This window comes from Pelecanus crispus, chromosome 1, assembly GCF_030463565.1.
Source record: "Pelecanus crispus isolate bPelCri1 chromosome 1, bPelCri1.pri, whole genome shotgun sequence".
Lineage (NCBI taxonomy): Eukaryota > Metazoa > Chordata > Aves > Pelecaniformes > Pelecanidae > Pelecanus > Pelecanus crispus.
The window spans coordinates 204,197,990-204,219,068 of record NC_134643.1 but is presented as its reverse complement, the minus strand read 5'-3'; the positions used below and the strand labels follow the sequence as shown (position 1 = coordinate 204,219,068).

Below are 21,079 nucleotides of genomic sequence, written 5' to 3'. Positions count from 1 at the left end.
TATTGGTTCTCACAGAAAGCTGTCTGAAGGGATTGGAAATCCAGCACTGACAATAAATCCTGGAGCCCATTTCAACAAGAAACTAGGCTGCAGAAGGAGCCAAAGCGTCAAGGGAGAGACGAGCGGCTGCTGCGTGGCCCTGGCTCAGCGTAGCATATGCTACCTTGCCAGGCAGCGAACTCAACCATATCTACAGAGTAGCAGAGCCAAGGGAGAGTCTGCAGGCTGTGCAGGGACCAGCCCCTCCTCTCCGCTAGTCCCCTGCCTCTGTCAGTGGGAGCAAAGTGGAAGCTTGCCCTTGCTTTTCTCAAGAGCAGCGGGTCTGTCTGATCTGCTTGGATGTCAGGAAGTATTTTTCTGTTGGGTTAAACTGGCAAATAGCAAATGCTTCCTTCTCCTGCTTGATGCCCTTGGAGATGCACAGTTTGGCTAACAGTAATTTCCATGGATGTCCTTGCACTGCACCACCAGTGGCACCGAGAAAGGCCAGCTCTTGGAAAAAGCTAAACGGGAACTGGAGGCTGCAGCAATGGATGGCGTGTGTGTGTGTGTGCGTGTGTAAGACTTCATCAACACCAGCCCCCTCTTTGTCTCTTGCAAAGACGAAAGAGTAAGAATATCCAAGGAATTGTTAGGTTAGTTTGAGATTTTAGAATCCTCTTGCTCCCACTTAGACCCACCTAATGCCTGAAACTGGAGTCTCTCTCCCACCTTAGCTTGCCACATCCTCTGCATTCCCCTTGTAAGCTGAATGATTTGGAGTGTGATGATCCTTGTTCTGGAAATCGTAAGAGGATGCTTTTGAGCTTGACAGCTTAAAATGATGATGATGGCAAACTTGATGCATCTTAAAAACATATTTATATAGGCTCTCTGTCAAGCATCATTTAAACCCCATACATCACGATAAAAAATAAAGATGAAGCCAGCTCTGCTAGGGCACTGGTAGGGAGACAGTGTCCTGGTACATTAAAATACCTTTAATTGTCAGATAAAGAATGCCCTGCATTGAAAGGCCACCATCTTTACAATTAGCACAAAATAAGGGGATGAAACACTTTGGCACATAAGAAAAAACAGATTCTCAATAAAATCTGTACACAGAAGATGCTCGAGAGCTGATTTGCATGCAGTAACCAAATGTTGGTTGTAACATGCTGTACAGCACTGGGTTTGCTCAGCTCGGATCCAAGTCAGAGGAATGCGAAGAGTAACAACCCCAGGGAGCACTTCTGTTATGAGGATGACATTTCAATTAAAAAAGAAAAAAAAAATTAGGGTTGAGCTGCTAGCTTTAAAAGCAATTCTAGAGAAAAAAAAAAGTTAGATCCATATGATCCTCAACCATTTCAAAGTAACTTTAAAAGGTATGTATGGAGTTTTTTTTAAAAGCCTGAGTACCTTCAAATGGAATTGTCTTTGTCATTCATGCCAGATGATTGATATTTCCTATACATTTTTCACCGATGAATGTAAAATACCCATTAAGTGCGTAGGTCTCACACTTTGCACAGACATCAAAGATTCATGTTACAGGACAGTGGTAAGGGTGTAGACACTCTTGGATATCCTGCTATAAAGAAGACAATTCATAAGAATTTAGTAAGAAGGTAAGATACGCCACACTGTGTCCAAATGTCCAGCTAACCCAGCAGCTCATCTCTGACGTGACCTACAGACGCTTACAAGAAGAATATTAAGAACAGGCACATACACTTGGAACACTGCAGCCAAGGCTCCTTGAACCAAAGAACAGCACTGGACTACACTCTTTTAATTTCTACTTGTGGGCCTCATATAAAGAAACTTCCTTTTGCTTACTGTAGCATGGAAATTATTTGATGTCCTGACAGCTTTCAATTATTTTATCCTTGTAAATACAATGACCATTTATTACTGGCCACAGAAGTTTTCTGTTGCATATCTATTATTAAAAATTCTGCTGTTACCCTCTGCTTAGTTCCAGACTTAATTGACGTATCTGATATCCAACCATAGTGCATAAAGTGCTATACATTTGGCAGGGGGCACAAAGTAGTTGTTACTGGGTGGTCTAAGCATTGCCAATGCCTAAAGTCCCCAGTTAATCCAAAACACTGTTTTAGTAACAGTGCTGTTTCCTGAGCTTGTGATACTGCTGGATTGCTTTGTAAGCACGATGTTATCTGCACTAAACAAAAATGCAGCCAGGATACTTAACAGTTCTGTAACGCCATTACTACTTCCACCATTTTCATAGGAATTCCTTTACAATTCTGGCTCAGTACCATTAAATTTTGGCAGGTTTTTGCTATTCTATTTATTGATACGGTCAGCCATTTTGCCCTCTTAATGATATTTCCATCTGCGACTGGTAGGAAGCCGTTAGGCTGATACCGACGCTGTCGGGTATGGAAGGGGCACCAACACAGCGATGCCAAAATGCTTGAACCATCCATCCCTGCTGTTCCTGGCTCTTTCCTGGTCCTCCTGACTGCAGAAGCAGGTTAAACACACAGTGTATAGTCAGAACAGGTTCAGTTTATTGTCCTATTTTAGGCTCCAGCAATTAAGCCCAAAGAGATCTCCAAACAGCCCTGGACACATGATTTCAATATTGGCTTCTCTTGTTAGGGGAAACATTCCCCTCCCTATTGTTTTTTCCCATTAATTTTTATTCATTTTCCAGTTTCGTTCCTGATAGCTCCTAAGGGTTTATACTGTGTAATTGCAGTTCATGTTTAGTTAAGCAAAAACCATTTATCAAATACATCCTGATCACCATTGTGCTGCAGTCCTTTTGGCTGTAGTTTAACTGCAGAGAGACAAACTGGGACTCTACCTCTGCACTATGATACCAATTTCTTCTTCCCTAGAAAAAGTAGCTGGTGCCTGAATGTCTGATGTGAGAGGTGGAGAGGACAGCTCTGTCTGGTAGAAGTAAACATCACTAAGATCTCCTCCAGGATACACCTCAGCTGCTGGACTGTAGTCCTGCGTAGTATAAAGGAAGCAGCCTCACTCTCCGTTACTTACCTGGATATCTGTCAGTCACCAGGCAATTTCTTTCAGCAGTTATATTTTCACTGGCTATGGTACACAACAGTCAGTTTTACAGTTAGAGATGTAGCTCATTCCATCAATTTATATGCCTGGAAAATAAGTTGGGTATTCAAGAAAAGCATTCAGAAGAATTAAAATACACAATAATATTAAAATTTAATTTGAAAAATGAGACAGTCCACCATCCTCCTTTAGCCAGTCTATTAACAGTCAAATTGGAAAAACAGAACTCTGATCATACATCTGATTTTACAGTTACTTAACTGGAGGATCATGACCAAACTTCTAAAAAAAAAAAAAAAAATTGGTTAACATAGTTTCTTTCAACTCTTACCTCTCCCATTTAATGATCACTAAGATCACTACCTCAAATATTAAGTATTTACTTCCATTTAGCAAGACCCAATGCAGACCCTCTTGTACATCCATATTGAATTTTGTTCCCCAAAACTGAGCGTATACAATGCTAATAAATGGCAGCGTGTCAGAAGAGAAGTGTGGTAGAAGTAAATTAACTTGGGTAAGAAAGGTAGACTTTGAAGGGCACCCTGGCTTTCATTTACAAGTCTACATTCAAGAATTTCTGTTAGCTCTTTTCTTTCAGACTTTTTGTACAAAACTGTAGTGCCTGGTATTTCCTTCTGCAGTGTTAGTGGATGCAGGGTATCTACAGAAGTTCAACTGAAGTCTGCACATCTGAATTTAATCCCCCAAGTTTACTTAGCGTCATCTGCCATCTCTTTGCACTGGAACATATTTAATTTTATATTTTTAGAAAGAATATTGTTTTGTTATTTGAAATAGAATGTGAAATTCAATTAAATGAAACAGGCAACCATTCTTTTTTTAGAAAGGAAAATTTATTTATGGTTACATATACCACATATAAAATTAACATTTAACTGAAACATGTAATTGTTTCAATCATTTATGACTAAACACTTACAATGTTGACTACAAAACTGTACAGTTTATATTTAGTAACCAATTCTTACAGCATAGTGCAATTGTAACATTTTATAAACAAAATAATTTGTGCCTTTTTTTTAAATAAAGTGCATTAAATGACTATCTTGTATACAACAAGAAGCTCTGTAGTTGCAATCCAAAGCTTTAATCTTAAGGGAAACTGAGGCAAAGATGTTTCACTTCCTTTTAAAATTACTTCATATACTGGCAAGCTATGGTTCAAATGTCAACCACAGTTAAATGAAAAAAAAACCCCTAAATTAGTATAAGAAATAACCACAGGCCTTTATGTACTAAATCAGTAATTGGTTCTCATATGAAAAGCACAACATGCAGAATTTAAATTACTGGTTTAAAGCCATTTGGCTCCTAATGAGTTGTGTAGTGTGAGAACTACCCCCATGCAGCTGCTTTTGCTAAAGCTTTTAGAATTCAGCATCAAACCACACTGCAGTCAGTAGTATCAGGAGTTTACACGAATCGTACAATGTTTCCTAGGAAAAGTTTCATGAGATGAGCATGGTAAAACCACAGGTTATTTTTAATTGTGTTTGGCGATAAAAAAGAAGTAGGGGCCTAGTCAGTAAGTCTAGAAAATTATGAGTGGTTCTACTAGCCTAGGATATTGCAAATTTCATGGCCTGAAGTTAAATACAGAGTTCTACAGCTTTATTTCAGAGGCACAGTTGTAACATTTCATCCTATGAAATTTCTTTTAATTTGTAAACACATTCACAATCAACTTTTGTAGGTTTTGGCTGTGACAGTAAAGCTGAGACCAAACAAAGGACGACACAACTGCAGATTTTAGCCCCAAAGAGTAAAAAGAAGCAGACATAAAAAATGGACACAGGTCTAATGTGGCTCTTTCTAGAAATGACGACAAAAATAAGAATGCCCATTTCCTTCAGTGGGCTCTAGCTGATGCCCAACTGAAAAGTCCATATTCTCCTCCTCCATACATACATGGGACTACTATCAGCTTCACTGGAAAATATATATGAGCACAGGCAAGTAACCCTAGAGATTGCCTGAGTATTTTGCTGTATATGTAATCTAGGCAATTTACCTGCCTCTTCAGCTGCAATACCCATTCCACACCTCTGGCACAATCACACATGTTGTTTCCACATTCTGGAAAACTGCATTTTCCTCCTATGCATTTTAACCTGTGGGACCAGCCTGAGTTCAGAAGCAGACTACTGTACCTTCAGCTGCCCTGCTCTGGGACAGCTGCTGTGAAAAAAGCTGCATGCTGGAGCATGCTAACTCCCAGCAATGACTTACTCTTCTCCTCCCAGGCTAAGGGAAGCCTCTGCTTACATTGAAGGGGAAATACAAAAGAAAGGAGTTGAAATTTGGTTGGACTGTGATTGGAAAAGGCTCGCTATTTTCTATCATGTCTTCAGAAAGCTCTCTGCTGACAGCAGAGCTCTCTTCCAAACCCAGCACGCTTTGCCCCTGCGATGAACACTGTAGAAAAGCCTCACCTCCGTGCTATTTCCTCGTGAGCCCTCTGGGGCAGAGGCACCACGAGGTGTACTGAGCATTGCTCATATACCAAGAGAGTACATTGTCAGAGAGCAACCACAGAACAGCAAAACGAAAGCCCATGGATGGGGCACAACTCCCCGAGCTCCAAGGGGACACAACAGTACATCCCTTTCAGGATGTGGGTATCTCAATTTTCGAAGGGCCAGATCATGCTGCTTTCATTTGCATACTATAAAATATCTCTTCCCTGAAAGCAGTGGAAGCTGAATTCCTGATTATTTCGATGGGTTTCATCTTAGCGAACACTGAAGTAAGAGGAAAATTCTATGGGGCCCATAAGTAATCAATGCATTAAGAGCTCCGTACCTTGGCCCTAAATCTTATAGGTCCTAGTCCCTTTTCCTAGAATGCCCCTGAAGCATATGTGCAATTCCTGTGCCCTTTAAAAATAAATGTGCAAGATTCTGTAGCTACTGTAATGTTCCCCAAGTTAGCATCAGCCAGTGCAAAAAGTGCACCTGGTCATATGAGTGTGTGGACTGCTGTTCAGACTCATGACCTGTGCAGTCCTGTTACCTCAGCACCTACGAAAGGCAGAGAGAGATAACAGTGAACAGCGTATGCAGGAATGTACAACTGCTATATCGGCTCATGTTAGTGATAAATAACCCTTCTTGTATTCTGTCCCATATGTGGCCATATAAGACATTCCTGTAATCCCAAAGCTGGAAGTGGGATCTATCCAAATTAAAGACATGAGTATTCACCTCACTTCCAAAACCTCTGGATTGTCTTTGTTTGTTGAAATATCGATTACTTACCACTGAACTTTCAATGTTTGCAACATTCATACAAGTCTGGCAATGTTTTTCTTTAATCACATGAAACTGCCTCAGCAAAGAGGTTACACTTTGACCATTACAACACTGAAAGTATAGAGTATGATATCTAGCATATCATACATATAAAAAGTAAATTAAATAATCATAATAATTATGTCTATATATTAAAGTATGTAATTATGCTATTTAAGTATGAGAGCTCATAATACTTAATTAACGGCATACCAAAATACTCTAAGAAACCATTTCTCCACTCAGCATGTAATAAAGTACTTAAGTTCTTTAAGTTAAACGTGGACACAGGTATTTCCTTTCAAGAATTAGGTCATACTTTTTTAAAAAACTAATCTATTTTGTTGGCATCTATTCCTTAAAAGTGGAAGGCCACTCCATTTTCTAAGGTAAACCCTTGCAGGATGCAGTCTTCAGCATGTGCAGTTAGTATCTGCTTGCTTTTTCCTTGAAAAACCAGCACTAGGCCTGTGCTCAGACATCACGGTAGATCGTATGGTTGGGATCAAACGGTTTGAGGAAAAAAGAATATCACCAGTGTAAAGAAAATGACAGCAGTTCACTTGCTTCCCCCCCACCACGCAGGTAAATCAGATACATTCCAGCGTAAGGCAAATGCTCACCAACGTTGTTCAATGAAAAAGTGCTGCTGATATATTTGGAAGGTTTGTAAAACTATTAAAACCTTTATAAATAAGCTTTTACTTAAGAATGCAGCACTGTACTCAGAATCACAGAATTATTTAGGTTGGAAAAGACCTTTAAGACCATCAAGTCCAACTGTAAACCAATGGTTGTCTTGAAACAAAAAGGAGTGTACCACGTATCTTACTACAGGGTGGGGGGGGGGGGGGAGGAAGGGGGAGAAAAAAAAGGAAAAAAACCCCCAAACCCCTGTAATCCTACAGCCATCAGCTGAATTACCCTACACTAGTAATTTAATGAAGCCCCTAAATGTGTAGTGAATGTCCGTAAGTACTCTATGCTTTTTAGAAAGGTCTGTTTTACTCATAGATATCAGATAAATAAATCAGTTCACTAGTTCTGGGACATAAAAGTCTTTCCCCCATCTGGGAGGGGGAAACCCATGATACTACCTCGTCCAATTAAATATCTAGCATGTCACCAAGTTTGTAAAAATTGCCTTGGCATATACAGAGTGCAAAACAAAAGGTTTGGGGAGACAATTTCTGTAAAAGCCAATTCAAGGAGTTTGGAATAGCAAGTTTAACTGACCTTTGTTTTAAAATGAGTTTTACTCTCTCAACCCATTTACAAAGAACCTCCACTGGAAAATCTCCCCTTATCCTTTCAATGGCACTGAATTATTTTGCATCACAGCAGTGTTGCACTAGTTAATTGCAATATGGTTTCATCTAACTCACATTCAGGTTTGGCTTTTTTCCTTCTCTTCTAGAAGTTTGTGTAACACAGTGAAGTATGCAACCGTTTCTTCTTCTCGTCTGGCTTACAAGATCACAATAATTTTGTGAATAAACTGCAGCATGGACTTTTTTAGTTTTTTAGTGCAAAGGCATATTATTTTCAAAGAAACAGTTACTGCAAAGTTACAGACTCAGCTGCTCCTCAGAAGAAACAGAAATACATCATGACTTACTGTAAAATAATCTGCTTTCATATTTTCAATCTTTTTCCACAAAACCCCCTTCTGATTTCAAGTGGAGCCATGTAAGACTGTGCTAACAAGACAAGTAATAATCTGAATAAAACATATGAGGTCACATTTTCCAGGAAGGAGGACCTCACTTCTGATCATATTTCCTCCTCTCTGTTCTCTGGACTCCGTTCAACAGGAACGGCAATACTGCCAGGCTCAAGGACACGGAACTGCTGCACCACACCCCAGAAGAATGGCAGCCCCAGGGCCCCTCTCAGGTGCTCTGTGTACACCAGGTAAGGTTCAAAATGGACAGTTCAAAATAACCTTCTCACAGGGGATGCATTTATTCAAGCATCCTTCCTACCCAAGCTCAAGCACCGAGTACCTGGATAATTCACCAAGCCATAAAGACTTCCCTCCTCTCATCTTTCATCACCCACCTAATATGAAAGCAGATATCCTTGCAGTTCATCCAGATTTCTCATCCATTAAAAGGAATTGCAAATTCTTGGCCTGAAGAAGCCAGTAGCACCCAGTTTTATGGGGTAATCTCCTTTTGTACCAAAAAAGTATTTCCAGATATGAGACCTTTCAAGTTCACTGGGAATCCTATCATTCTTTTACTGATAGATGGGGGAGATATGCACGCCTAATTTATCTTTCCTATACTATTGCTTATTCATGACATATAAATCATACCCCTTCCTTTTAGTACATTCTCTATAAACAGAGATTGAAAGATCTTATTTTTTTCCTCCATTGCACATCTCTGGACTACCACTAAGCCAAACTAAATGTAGCACTGAAAGAGAGGGTAAACCACCACTTCATATAATGGCATTAAAAAAAAAAACAGAAAAAAAAAAAATCAGGAAATTGAAATATTATTTAAAATTGTGCTTCCCAATTATAGTAATGCACTGTTCTCCGCACTGGCCTTTTTTATTTGGTTAAGCACCAAATTTCACATGCTTTTGAGTAGCCCTGCTGCCTAATACCAATCAAGTTACAGGGCTTCTTGCTAAGATGTAATACTTGCTAAGATGTAATTCTTGCTAAGCATGCAACATGCTAAGCATGTGAAAATTTTGTTTTTACCACCTGTGGTATTATTAAAAAGGTGTTCTCTAGTTGCAAACAACAACTCTGACTGCAAATAGCTATTTTTTCCTTTTGATAAGTAGGTAAAGGAGGACAGATTATGTACTGCATTTAATGTATACACTGGAGCAACCTCTTGTTCTAGAATTGGCTGCTCCAAAAGGCAGCCAAGTAAAACCTTAAAATGATTCTCAGACCTCCCAAAGAGATGTGATGAGTCTACCTGTAGATATTTAACATCATCCTTAATCACTTCTTTCACAGATCTAGCGCATTCTTGATCCCCCTCAAAAAATACAACACTGTGATACTTTCTCCTGAATAGCTGGACCTGTGGCACTTTAAAATATTCTTGAATTCTTACAGCATAGGATCCGCATCCAGTGAGAGCCTATCTGATATTGTCTACTTGCAGCAGTACAATTTGAAGAAATGCTGTTCACCTTTTTCTGGTACTATTCCTATACACCTAGGACTTGATCTGTCTACAGCTGGTGTACAGGTATACGATTCTTATTCCCACTCACAACAGAGCTATTACACCAAATTGTTTTGCGCTGCCAACCATGCTAGTCCTCCTACTTTTGCTACAAAGCTTTTACACCGACTTGTGGGTATTCAGGATTTTCTAGAAAGTCGCCAGAGTTGGTTTCTGTTTCAAGGACTAAGAACCATTCAGTGTCTCAGATAAAGTGACAGAACAGCTGGTGTTTTTTTAAATAGTGACCACTCTGTCCAATTCTTATTCTTCTTTATTTATTGCACATACAAAAAACAGACCATACATACTTTTTCCTCCATAAAAGTCAGGGCTAACATTTTGAAAATACGATTCTGAATGTTACAGAACCACATGGTTTTTTAAGTAATGAGTGTGTAGTTATGTTTCAGGGGCTTGATTTGTAGCGATGCTATTTTATCCCAACTTCCAGTCACACTGCAGGTTGCTCATCACTTTTCAGAAATGAATCCACAAGTATCTTATTTTTAAAAGCTAAACAATCCCTAAGAAAATGAGGCAACAGAAAAATACCTCTTTGGGGACAGAACGGCTGCTGGTCTAAGCCAAAGCTCACTGCTGTCCACGGAGGGGTTTTAGTGACTCCAAGATGCCTCACGGCTGGCCCCTGAACACGAAGGATGGACGTGGCTGCTTATGTCACTGAGCGTCCACAGTAGGAAGATACAGCAGCGACAGCAGGCCTTTCAGCTTGCTTCCAAATACCCTGGGTATTGGTAGGGGTTTTCTTCAATGATACCATAATCTTGCTCTTTTAAAAGCCAAGCTGTCTTCAGAATGGGCTAGCACCATTTATCATATCCATCTTGATGGGCATGAGAAATTTAAAGAGTATTGTCAGTTTTTGTTTGGTGAAGAGTATTCTCAGTATTAAGTTACAATCAGAAATCCTGAACACAAGGAACTTATCCATAGAATGCTGTACAACTAAATGCCAAACAATGAAAAGAATACAAATCCCCACTGCAGTACATAATTCTGTCTTGCAGATAGCACGAACTCAGGATCCAAGAACTAAGGTAAAAGGTTATTGCTGAGCAATTCTATTCAGGAACTCAGTAACTGTAACACAAACCAATCAGAAATAATGTCCCACATCAGTCCAGTTGCAACTGCTTAACAAAGGAAGACTTCTGCTTACTGAAAGTCCTTATGCAAGTTACTATTTTTTGTCTAAAGAATATATTGCTTCCTCTCTATTGCTCTGAGTTTACTCAGCAGTTTATAGTATCTGCAACATGGAGGATTTTATTGCTCTTGTGCTAAAAACATATTTCCCCTTATTGCTGAAATCCTACTGTTAGGAGAAATGGTTAAAAAAAAAAAAAGAAACAATTTAAAAAAATCCTCTCCTGTCCTCCCTTTGAGGAGGAATATCTGAAAAAACTGACTACAGTAAATTTTTCCCATCAAGATACAACCTGTTGGGTTAAACGTGTTAATAAATAAAAATGAACTTAAATTCTTTAAACTAAATTACAGAAAAAAAGTCTTTTGTCATTACGATGGAGGTATGAAAGATACTTCACTGTATGTAGAATGGTGAATCTAACGCCCCTGGTCTCACACATGGGTGTTGTTTGGTGGGACAGCAAAATGACAGATTCCTGCAAGCTGGCTGGATTTCTGCCAGTTTCAGAGGGATCTCAGATGGATGCTGGCACCTCACCACACAGAACCGGGGCCTACACTGTAACTCTGAGGTGACAGCAGAGAATCGCTTAATTCTGCAAGGTCTGAAAAGTGGCTGTCTGTCACGCATTTCTTTTGTGCAAGTGAGGTAGGCAGCTTTGTACCCACAGCTCTGCCCCTACTCCCAAGAGTTCGTTCACAGGTGTGTTATATAGCATCTATCCAGTCCTGCAACCCGTGTTAACGTTCGGTCTGACAGCTGTGGGCAAACCTATGTCACTGACTTCCAGAAGGATTTTCTGACCTATGCTGCACAGTCTCAATTTAAGAACATACTTCTGGAAGAGACAACATCCTCACTGGAGGTCACAGCAGTAGCTTGGGAGGCATAATCATGTTTCTCATCTGTTTGTGCTGAAAGGTAACCACGCACTACTCCTCAAACGAGGGCAAATCACATCCCTACGAGCTAGCTTTGTGGGACTTCTATAATTAATCCTTCTTCCCTCCGTTTGACTCACACTGCTCCTCAGGAGAGGAGCTTCCAATTACAAATTTCTCTGCTCTGGCACAAGGAAAAGGTCGGCTCCCCCCGGCACTCTGGAGAGCCTCTGTGGATTTGAGCAGCCTGTGGAGCGAGGAAGATGACAAGGACACTAGGTGAACCAGCATGAGAAGAGAGGAGGACATTATCTCCCGCTGTGCTTTTTTCTGGCTTCCCTACCACCTGGGTGTTGTGGAGAGAAAAACACTAGTGCCTGTGAGGTTATCCAAGAGGATGAGAATGGGTCTGCACAGGCAAAACAACAGTTGCCCTCAGGACTGAATTTTGGTCACAGTTGTAGTTGCTCATCTTCATCACACTTTTTAGCGATGTGACACAGAAGAACAAATGGGGGGAAAAAAGCAGGGGGTAAACTTTGCATGACTTTAACTTATTTTCTGCTTTTAGAAGTGCCATTCTACATTATTCAGCCTCTCTACATTATTCAGCTCATGACTTTTACTGCCATTTATTCCCAATACTTTGCATACTTGCAAAACTGCACGCACACATAGCATGGATATTTATGAAGTGATTATTTCTTATACAAAAATTCATAACAAAATGGCTAGAGTTTCATTAGCATTCAGAAGTAGATAAAGAACACCAATATCCTACACTGAGCAGGGGCCACAGTCTAACTGTGCTGGGCATCTGTAAATCGCAGTGAAGCCAAGGGAGCTGCAAGTTCACAGCTCTACTGGACCATGCCATGCAATTACTAAACTAATCAGGTTACAAAGTAAGAGCCAAATATCATGAAGGTTGAACCAAGTAAATAATGGAATTTGAACCCAGCATTGCAACTAAAATTAATTATTGCTCATAAAAATCTCTACAGAGCCTTGTTTACAGACAACTCATTCACATTTGAGATTCAGCTTTGTGTATAGCGTATGATTCTTAACGTCACAGAAACTTTGCCACAAAAAGCTACAGTCATCCAAACATCCATGTGAAAAGGACAGATTCCATTTGAAAAAATCCAGACCAGCAACACAGCTGTCTCTACCATCTATAGTATACAGGTATATTTTTTCATTGAACTGTAAATATTGCTTTTTACACTGGAGTTTGTTGTTTCTTTTTTTTAAACTGTAATGGAAGATACTGAAGCAACAATACAATATGCTGACTTTGACATTCAAGGGAATATAACCTCCTACTGATGTCAGGGCATTAACACATTGAGCTCTCATCAACACTAATGGAAGTGGTACTACAAACTCCCATGCACTGACATTAGGATACGCCCTAAGTTTCACAAAGACATCTGCCAGGAAAATTCTCCCCTCTGACAAGCAAGTCTTCAAATCAGAAAACAATGTTTTATTTCTAGTGCATTCTAATGTGGCTTCAGTAAAAGGTTAGAAGCAGTTTGAAATTTAACCATTCATGAGAGGAAGCTCTGCATTTTAGACCAGAACTATCATCCTATAATGAAGTGAACTGACATGCATACAGTGCAAAGAATCACAATCTGTAATGGATGAAACTGCCAGAAAAGGAGAAAATATTGTTTCATGTTGCAGTTCTGGTTGCATACAATTATGAGCCAGATATGCTCTGAGAATTTATAAACTTCACTATTTTAAATTATATAGCAGAACAATGAAAACAAGTGGTAATAGTTTTGACTTGATAACAAACTTAAGGGGAACCATTTCATGTAGATGTTAAATACATGTTGCAAGCAATTTGTAGGTTATTTTACTAGGTATTTTCTTACACACTTCTGAAAAGATAAAACTTGTCTGAGAAACTTAGTGTTGCACCTATTACAAATGCAGACCCAAAAGAGGCCATGTTTCATCAATTGCAAAGATCCCCCCCAAATTCCTTTTAAAATTAAGAGTATAATGACCTCTGATGTCCCATATCTAAGAGAAAACACATGGCTGACTTTTGAAAAGGCAGGCAAAGCATATCTTCTGTTCTAACATCCAGACAGAACTCAGGAGAGAACAGGTAACCCTTTAAAATAATTATCAAGCTAATTCATGCTGAGATGTAAAATAAAAAGCTATACAAGTACTTCCTCACTTAGAGCAAATTTGTTGCACTGCAATTATGACAATAAATACCATATAAATCAGTACAATTGGCCATTATTTTGAAGAGTATTCTGATGATATACAAATGGGGTAGCAGGACTTGGGTTTTCTAGGTTTTTTTTTCCTGTTTTAAAAAGAATTAAAGAGGGAAAAAAGTATCCTGACAACAGACTGTAACATGCAGTATGACTAAACTCAATCACATACACAATTTTAAAGGAGGTATGCTGTTTCAATCTAATTTTAATTAGCAAACAATGTAAAATCATGGCAAACATGGCAAAGTCTGGGTAATATAACAAAAAGACCCTGAGCAACATTATAAATCTGTAAGAACACTGATTATTTTGATTTTGGAAATCTCCCTTAAACCACTCGATTCATTTTGGTCACTGGGGTTTTCTGTTTACAAAAAGGTCAGTGCATCCTGTGGTTTTTATATGAACCCATCACACACCATTTAATGAATGCATCTAAACCAAAGACAGCATCGCAAGAATGTCTGGAAAGTAACATGATAAGGAGCGTCCTCCTAGCTGCCAATCAGACATCACTGGGTGATCTTGCTCTCTGAGACAGGTTAGAAGGAATACAGCCACAACAGATGAGCCAAAGTGCTTTCTGTATCTCCTGGTTCCTAAACGCATATATTACAGGATTGATGATGGAATTGTAGGTAGCTGGCAGGAGGGTGGCATAGGTGTATATAGAAGGATAGGTGTAATCTGCTATTAAAGAATAGAGCGTAAAAGGCATCCAGCAAGCAGCAAAAGTCCCCAAAATAATGGCCAAAGTAGACACTCCTTTTCGGGTGGTCACATAGTGGGAAGTGGCCAGGAAATGGTGTTGCAAGGCAATCTGATGGGCATGGCGCATCACGATTTTACAGATTTGAATGTAGAGCTGCAGCATGAGGGCAAACATAAGCAAGAAAGAGACCGACAGGACAGCTGCATTATTTTTAGTGAGCGGTCTGATAACACTGCAGGTGGATTCATCTCTGAGGCAGTTCCAGCCCATTACAGGCAGCAGTCCAATACAGATAGATGCTCCCCAGAGCAGTATAAGCATGACATAGGTAAAAGTGACAGTCCTCTCTGAATTGTAAGTCAAAGCGTAATACAGGGAGAGGTAACGATCAACAGTAATAGCCAGCAAGCTGCCGACAGATGCTGAGAAAGAGGCAACAATCAGTCCAATCGTAACCAGTTTCGTAGCTTCTGATTGCAGAAGGTATGCAAAAATGAAATTGATGATCAATCCAATGCCCGCTAAGAGATCTGCCAGCGCCAGGCTGCCTATCAGAAGGAACATGGGGGCGCGAAGACTGGGATTATGGAAAATGATAAGAACCACAATGGCATTCTCGCAGGAGATAAGGGTCCCTGAAGTACACAAGACAATGTCCCAGGGGTTTACCAAAAGCTCTGGCTCGGGGTCTACGACAGGAACCAGGGAGGAGCCTGCGGCTGAGGCATTCTCGGTAAAGCTGGGTTCTACATGATCCTGAGGCAGCCAGCTCAAATTAACCTTCAGATCTTCATTCATTTTAACCCCTGTCTTCTTCAACGGAAAGACATTTTTTTTAATGTTCAGACACAGCACTGGATACAGCACCCCCAGAGCATGCAACGCCCTAGACAGCAACACCAATCTAATGTGCAGGCAGGCACTTGTTACATAAATGTGACAATAAAAAAAAAATAAAAACGGGGCGGGGGGGGGGGGGAATATTTAAAACTGCCCGAGGGACCGACACAGGGAGGCTGAGTGATCCTAAGGGTAATTCCCTTCACCTGCATAGGGAAGAGGGCACAGGCACGGGAGGGAGCCCATAAACCCCCGGCAAGCGCTGCAATTTGGGGTGGGGGCCGGCTGTGGGGTGTTGTAAACCCCATTATTCCGCAGCCACGATTTCAAAGCGGGATTATTTTTGGTCAGGGAGGGAGCGGCCAGGATCGCGGAGGGGAGGGGGGAGGATATCCTTCACCGACCCCCTCTGAGGAAACCCCGCCCGGGCTTGGAGTGGGGGGGGGGGGGGGGGGGGGGGGAAGGAAGATATCCTCTGAGAACTTACAAACTCAACGCGGACACCACCACACACCCCACGCAAACCCCGTCGGCGGTCACCTGGCTCGGTTTGTGGTTTGCTTTTTTTTTTGGTGGGTTTTTTTTTTTTCCTCCCCCGGCGGGTCGAAGGAAGGTTTCGCCCGTGGTCCCTTCAAGGCGGCAGCGGGACCGGCCGCCCCTTCACGGCGCAGGGCAGGTGCGCGCTCCCTGCGCGCGCGCAGGGTGCGTGTGGAAGGGAAGGCGGGGGGGGGGGGGCTTGCCTCGTGCGCGCGCGCCTGCGCAGGTGCCTCCCGCCGCGCGCGCGCGCGGGGGCGGGGAGCGGGGATGGGGGGGGGGGGAGAGGGGCGGGGAGGAGCGGGGGGGGCGTCCGCCCCCCCCCGCTCCTCCCCGCCCCTCTCCCCCCCCCCCCCCCACCTCCCCGCCGCCCGAGGACCCACCCCCGAGGGTCAGCCGGCCTTTGAAATGGCCGCAGAACCTCCTAAAAACGAGTTGAGGCAAAATCATCCCTGCCGCGAAAGGGTGCTCGAGTTGCCCGGTGGCTCGAGTGCCAGGTCTCCGTCCCTGGAGACACTCAACCACCTGATGACACGGTCCCGAGGGATCCGCTTGGACTGGAACAGGCCTGCCCGCAGAGGCGGTGGAGTCACCATCCCGGGAGGTGTTCAGAAAATGGTGTCGACGTGGCACTTTGGGACGTGGTTTAGTAGGCACGGTGGGGTTGGGTTGACGGTTGGGCTGGTGATCCTTGGTGTTGGGTTGACGGTTGGACTGGTGATCTTTGGTGTTGGGTTGACAGCTGGACTGGTGATCCTTGGTGTTGGGTTGACAGTTGGGCTGGTGATCCTTGGTGTTGGGTTGACGGCTGGACTGGTGATCTTTAGTGTTGAGTTGATGGTTGGACTGGTGATCTTTGGTGTTGGGTTGACAGCTGGACTGGTAATCCTTGGTGTTGGGTTGACAGTTGGGCTGGTGATCCTTGGAGTTGGGTTGACGGCTGGACTGGTGATCTTTGGTGTTGGGTTGACGGTTGGGCTGGTGATCTTTGGTGTTGGGTTGACGGTTGGGCTGGTGATCCTTGGTGTTGGGTTGACGGTTGGACTGGTGATCCTTGGTGTTGGGTTGACGGTTGGACTGGTGATCTTTGGTGTTGGGCTGACGGTTGGACTGGTGATCTTAGAGGTCTTTTCCAACCTTAATGACTCTATTCTAGTTTTACTTCCATTAAAAAATAATCCAGCCACCAAGCCAGGAAACAAACAATTAATTATTACTCTACCCTTAATTAGTGGTGGACTTGGTAGTGTTAGGTTAATGGTTGGACTTGATCTTAAAGGTCTTTTCCAACCTAAACGATTCTATGATTCTGTGACTGACCCTACTTTGAGCAGCGGGGCCGGACTATCTCCAGAGCCGCCTTAATACCTCAACTGTTCTGTGATTCTGTGGTGTATAACCATATGAAAATGAAAATATAGTGTAAAAGATTTACAGGAGCGATGCATGGCATCAGGTCTAGAGCAGGTGGCACCGGGCAGCACGCAGAGAGCCTGCTGGGGAAACCGGGGCGTAGGGATACCTGCCGTCTTCAGAGGGTGACATTAGGGACACATGGCTGGATTTGCAAAGCTGTTGCGTATCGGATAGTGCAGGCAGGCCAGAGGGACTTTTAGTGAGTTAGAAACTGAACTTGCATAGAAGCCACTGGGTCAGAGGAGCCACACCAAACAGCTTAAGACACCAGATGTAGATGTTTGTGCGCAGAAGATAGTCCTCCAAGGTCCCCTATATGGTCAGTGGAGAGAAGCGTGTCCTCCAGGACATGCCAAAATAGTGGGATGAGTTGGTCTTTAGAAGAGCCTGGGCAATTTTAAGAAAACATGCTTTGTCCTCATTTACACCACTATATACCTGAAGCACTTTGGAAAATCTGGCCCTGGGGGATGACTGGAATCTGGAGGGAAGACTTCCTTCTCCCTTGTTGAGCACTGTGCTCGGCAAGGACACATGGTGCCTGCCATCCTTCATTCAGGCCTACCTCTGTCATTGTGCTAAGCCTTGTGAAACTTTGCTGGATGATTCAAGATGATTCATTCATATTTCTGGTGACCCTCCTTCTTCATAACAAGGATTAAAAAAGTGTATCATCTTGCTGCTGATTGCTGTCTTCCTGATTTATCCACTGATTTCTTATGCGACCATGTAACAAATACTTTCCTGTGATCTAGGCTGAGTGTTTAGTGTGTTTCAGCTGTCACTCTTACATTTAGAACAGTTACATTAAAAAATGCGAAAGCTTTTCTTCATCCTGTGTAAACATTTGTTTCATAAATGGGGAAGACCAGCATTTCAATTAAATATTTTAATTTAGGACTTCAGAGAGCTGTGTTTATTCACTTAGTGAATTTGTGAATGATTTCCATTCCAACTACAACACATTATGAACAAGCTAATGTTTGTATCCTGTATTGCCAGTTTGTCACTATTAGTGAGATGGTGGACTGTCTTGGTCGTTAGGGCAGATGGCATTGGCATGGATTTCACCCTGTAGCACTACAGAACAGTTGTAAGTTAGCGGAAAATCTCTTTTTAGGCATTGTGAAGATTAACAGATGCAAAAATTAGTGATGGGTTGTAGTTAAAGAGGTCTTGTACCACTGCCTTACCGCTGACCTCCGTCCCTCTCTGGCGAGCGTGCTGATACAGACGATGTTTGCTGACCCTCAGGCTAGCACAGAACAGCCCGGTGCTGCTGGAACGGGCAGCAGAGGTTGGGCTGTGCTGGCTTTGGACCCAAGCTGGGATCCCTGTCTGACGCTGCGACTGCCATGGTGATGTACAAAGATGCTCTGGCCTGTCTCGGGTAACACAGTGTGACTTTGCATAATATTGGCATATCCCGAGGCATCAGCTGTGAAGTCTAGTGCTGTTACCTATCTTGGGGCATAGTTTGGAAGTTGCTCGCTCTTCAGACAGTCGCTGGCCTGCCATGTCCAGGAGGTCTGGATGAGTTCAGGCACGTGCACCTCGTCCCTTGGGGTAGCTGTGACTGTCAATGCCTGGGAACTGCTCCTCCGGGGCTGTGCCCCCGCCATGTCCTGAGAGTCCAGTCTGCTTCCAGGACCCTGTGTGCCATGGGCAGGAAGCCTGTTCGTACAGCCTAGAGTTGAAGAACATCACCCAGTCCAGTGGCTTCCTGGTCTGAACAGCAGGAGCATCAGGCTTTGGGGTGCATCCTGATTTACCCAGTAAGGATAGCACTTTGGGACATGGTTTAGTCTAGTCTACCCTTGATTGGTTTAGAGTGGACTTGGTAGTGTAGGTTAATGGTTGGACTGGATGATCTTAAAGGTCTTTTCCAACCTAAACGATTCTATGATTCTATGATAGAGCTGTCCATAGAAACCAAACAGCCCAATTGAAAGAGGAAAAAATGATCCTTAAGTAACACGTTGACATATTCTTCACCTGGGGCCTTACCAGCTAGCAGGCCTTCCCTGAGAAAACCCAACAGGGCCCCACGCTTCCCCCATACCTTCCTAAGCACCCTCTCTTCTTAATCCCTTTTTATGGGCTCCTAGGCTTTAACCTGTACAACCAAAACCACCCTGAAGGACCACCAAGTCAAGTGACAGTCCTTGGTACACCTTACCTGGAGTTATTTTTCCTTTGGATTTTTCCCCATACGTAGTCTCACAGTAAGTTAAAGAGAAACATTAAGGAAGTTCATATTCTAGTAACAACTCTTGCAGATAGTAATGGTTAGCTGTATAAAGAGTGAAGAACCCAAATATATGACAGCAGCCTGCGTGCATTTTAGAAATGGCTTTTGTTAGAATTTTCTTTCAGGAGATTTAAAATGTTCTTTAAATATCCACAGAGGTATTAAATATGAATTTTAAATTTCAAAAAAATATTAAAAAATTTGAAAGATGAACTTACTAAGCATAACATTTCTTGAAAAACAAATATCCGGTAAAGCAGCAAAGCAACATATAGATAGAATCCTATAAAGAGTTATTATAATATTTTTTTCTGCCACAGTGAGACATTTATACATAGTGTTAAAGTACTTGCAGCCCAGTTACCTTGTTCCTGAACTTTTCTCCATAGTTTTTCTTTCTCTGAGTGTTAAATATTTTAGATAGCAAGAAAAATATGGGTAAGTTTTACTTTCAAACATGCATCCATCTTCTCTATGAATGCTCTCTGCCTAGCTTGGGCCTGCCTTTAATTACTTCAAGGATTCTCTCCAGCAAAGTGAGAAGTGACTTGAGGTTCTGTAAATGTGTTTGTCACTTCTTTTTGAGTCCTTCCTCTTTGCCAGTATTTTTTCATTTTGACAGGGAGCTAGCTTCACGTTGATTTAATCTTCAGTGTTACATGAGTGTCATTTAGACGCTCACACCAGGTAATGAGCCAAACTCTGCCCATGCACAAAATTGTGCAGTTATTACTGACCTTTCAGAACCTTTGAACTGGAATACCCTGGGCACCGCACAGCCCATTTTACCTTTTTTTTTTTTCCTCACTTTCTTTTTTTCCTCCCATTGGTGAACCAAGTGTTGAAGTCTTTACTCATTTTTTCTCAATCACTAGGCAAGCTGAAAACAATTAGGAGCATAACTAAAGTAAGGGTTATATAGAGAATGCTTTGGGTTTATTCCCTTATCCCAAATCAGTCCTTTGTCCGTTTCTAAAGGAAAGCAAGAAACTGGAGAATAAAAGAATACTTGCCAATCTGTATCAGTTTAATAGAAAATAAGTCTTGTCACACAGACATGATGTTATTACAATGGGAAGATATCTTTTGTTCCTCCACAGATGCAACAGATTTTTGAAAGGTACTTGTCTTATCATATGTCATTATAATACAAGTGCCAATTTTCATTAAAATACATGTGAAGGGGTTTACTACCTGGTTTGCTACAACCTCTTAAAACACTAGCTTCCAACAGAGCCTGTGCCAGGCTTCCAGTTATTCAATAACCCACAGGACCACCGGCAAGGAATGGACGTTACAAAGGTGGATGTAATGGTAAATGAAGAGGAAGGCAGGGCACTGAGAAGGGAGGCTTTTGGTCATACAGCTTGTTCAGACAATTTTTTTATTACATGCAGCTAAATGCCTAACTGTATTTCTAAGAAGAGATGATGTAGTCATACCTACATCTTGGGGGA

At 42.0% G+C, this 21,079-nt stretch overlaps 1 protein-coding gene across 1 annotated transcript; it reads right to left on the bottom strand.

Moving 5' to 3' along the window:
* Positions 1-14,374: 14,374 nt before the first annotated feature.
* GPR12 (G protein-coupled receptor 12) lies at positions 14,375-15,439 on the bottom strand. The gene has a single exon (XM_009489623.2). It carries the CDS (start codon positions 15,377-15,379, stop codon positions 14,375-14,377), a length of 1,005 nt encoding a protein of 334 aa, XP_009487898.1. The 5' UTR covers positions 15,380-15,439.
* Positions 15,440-21,079: the final 5,640 nt, after the last annotated feature.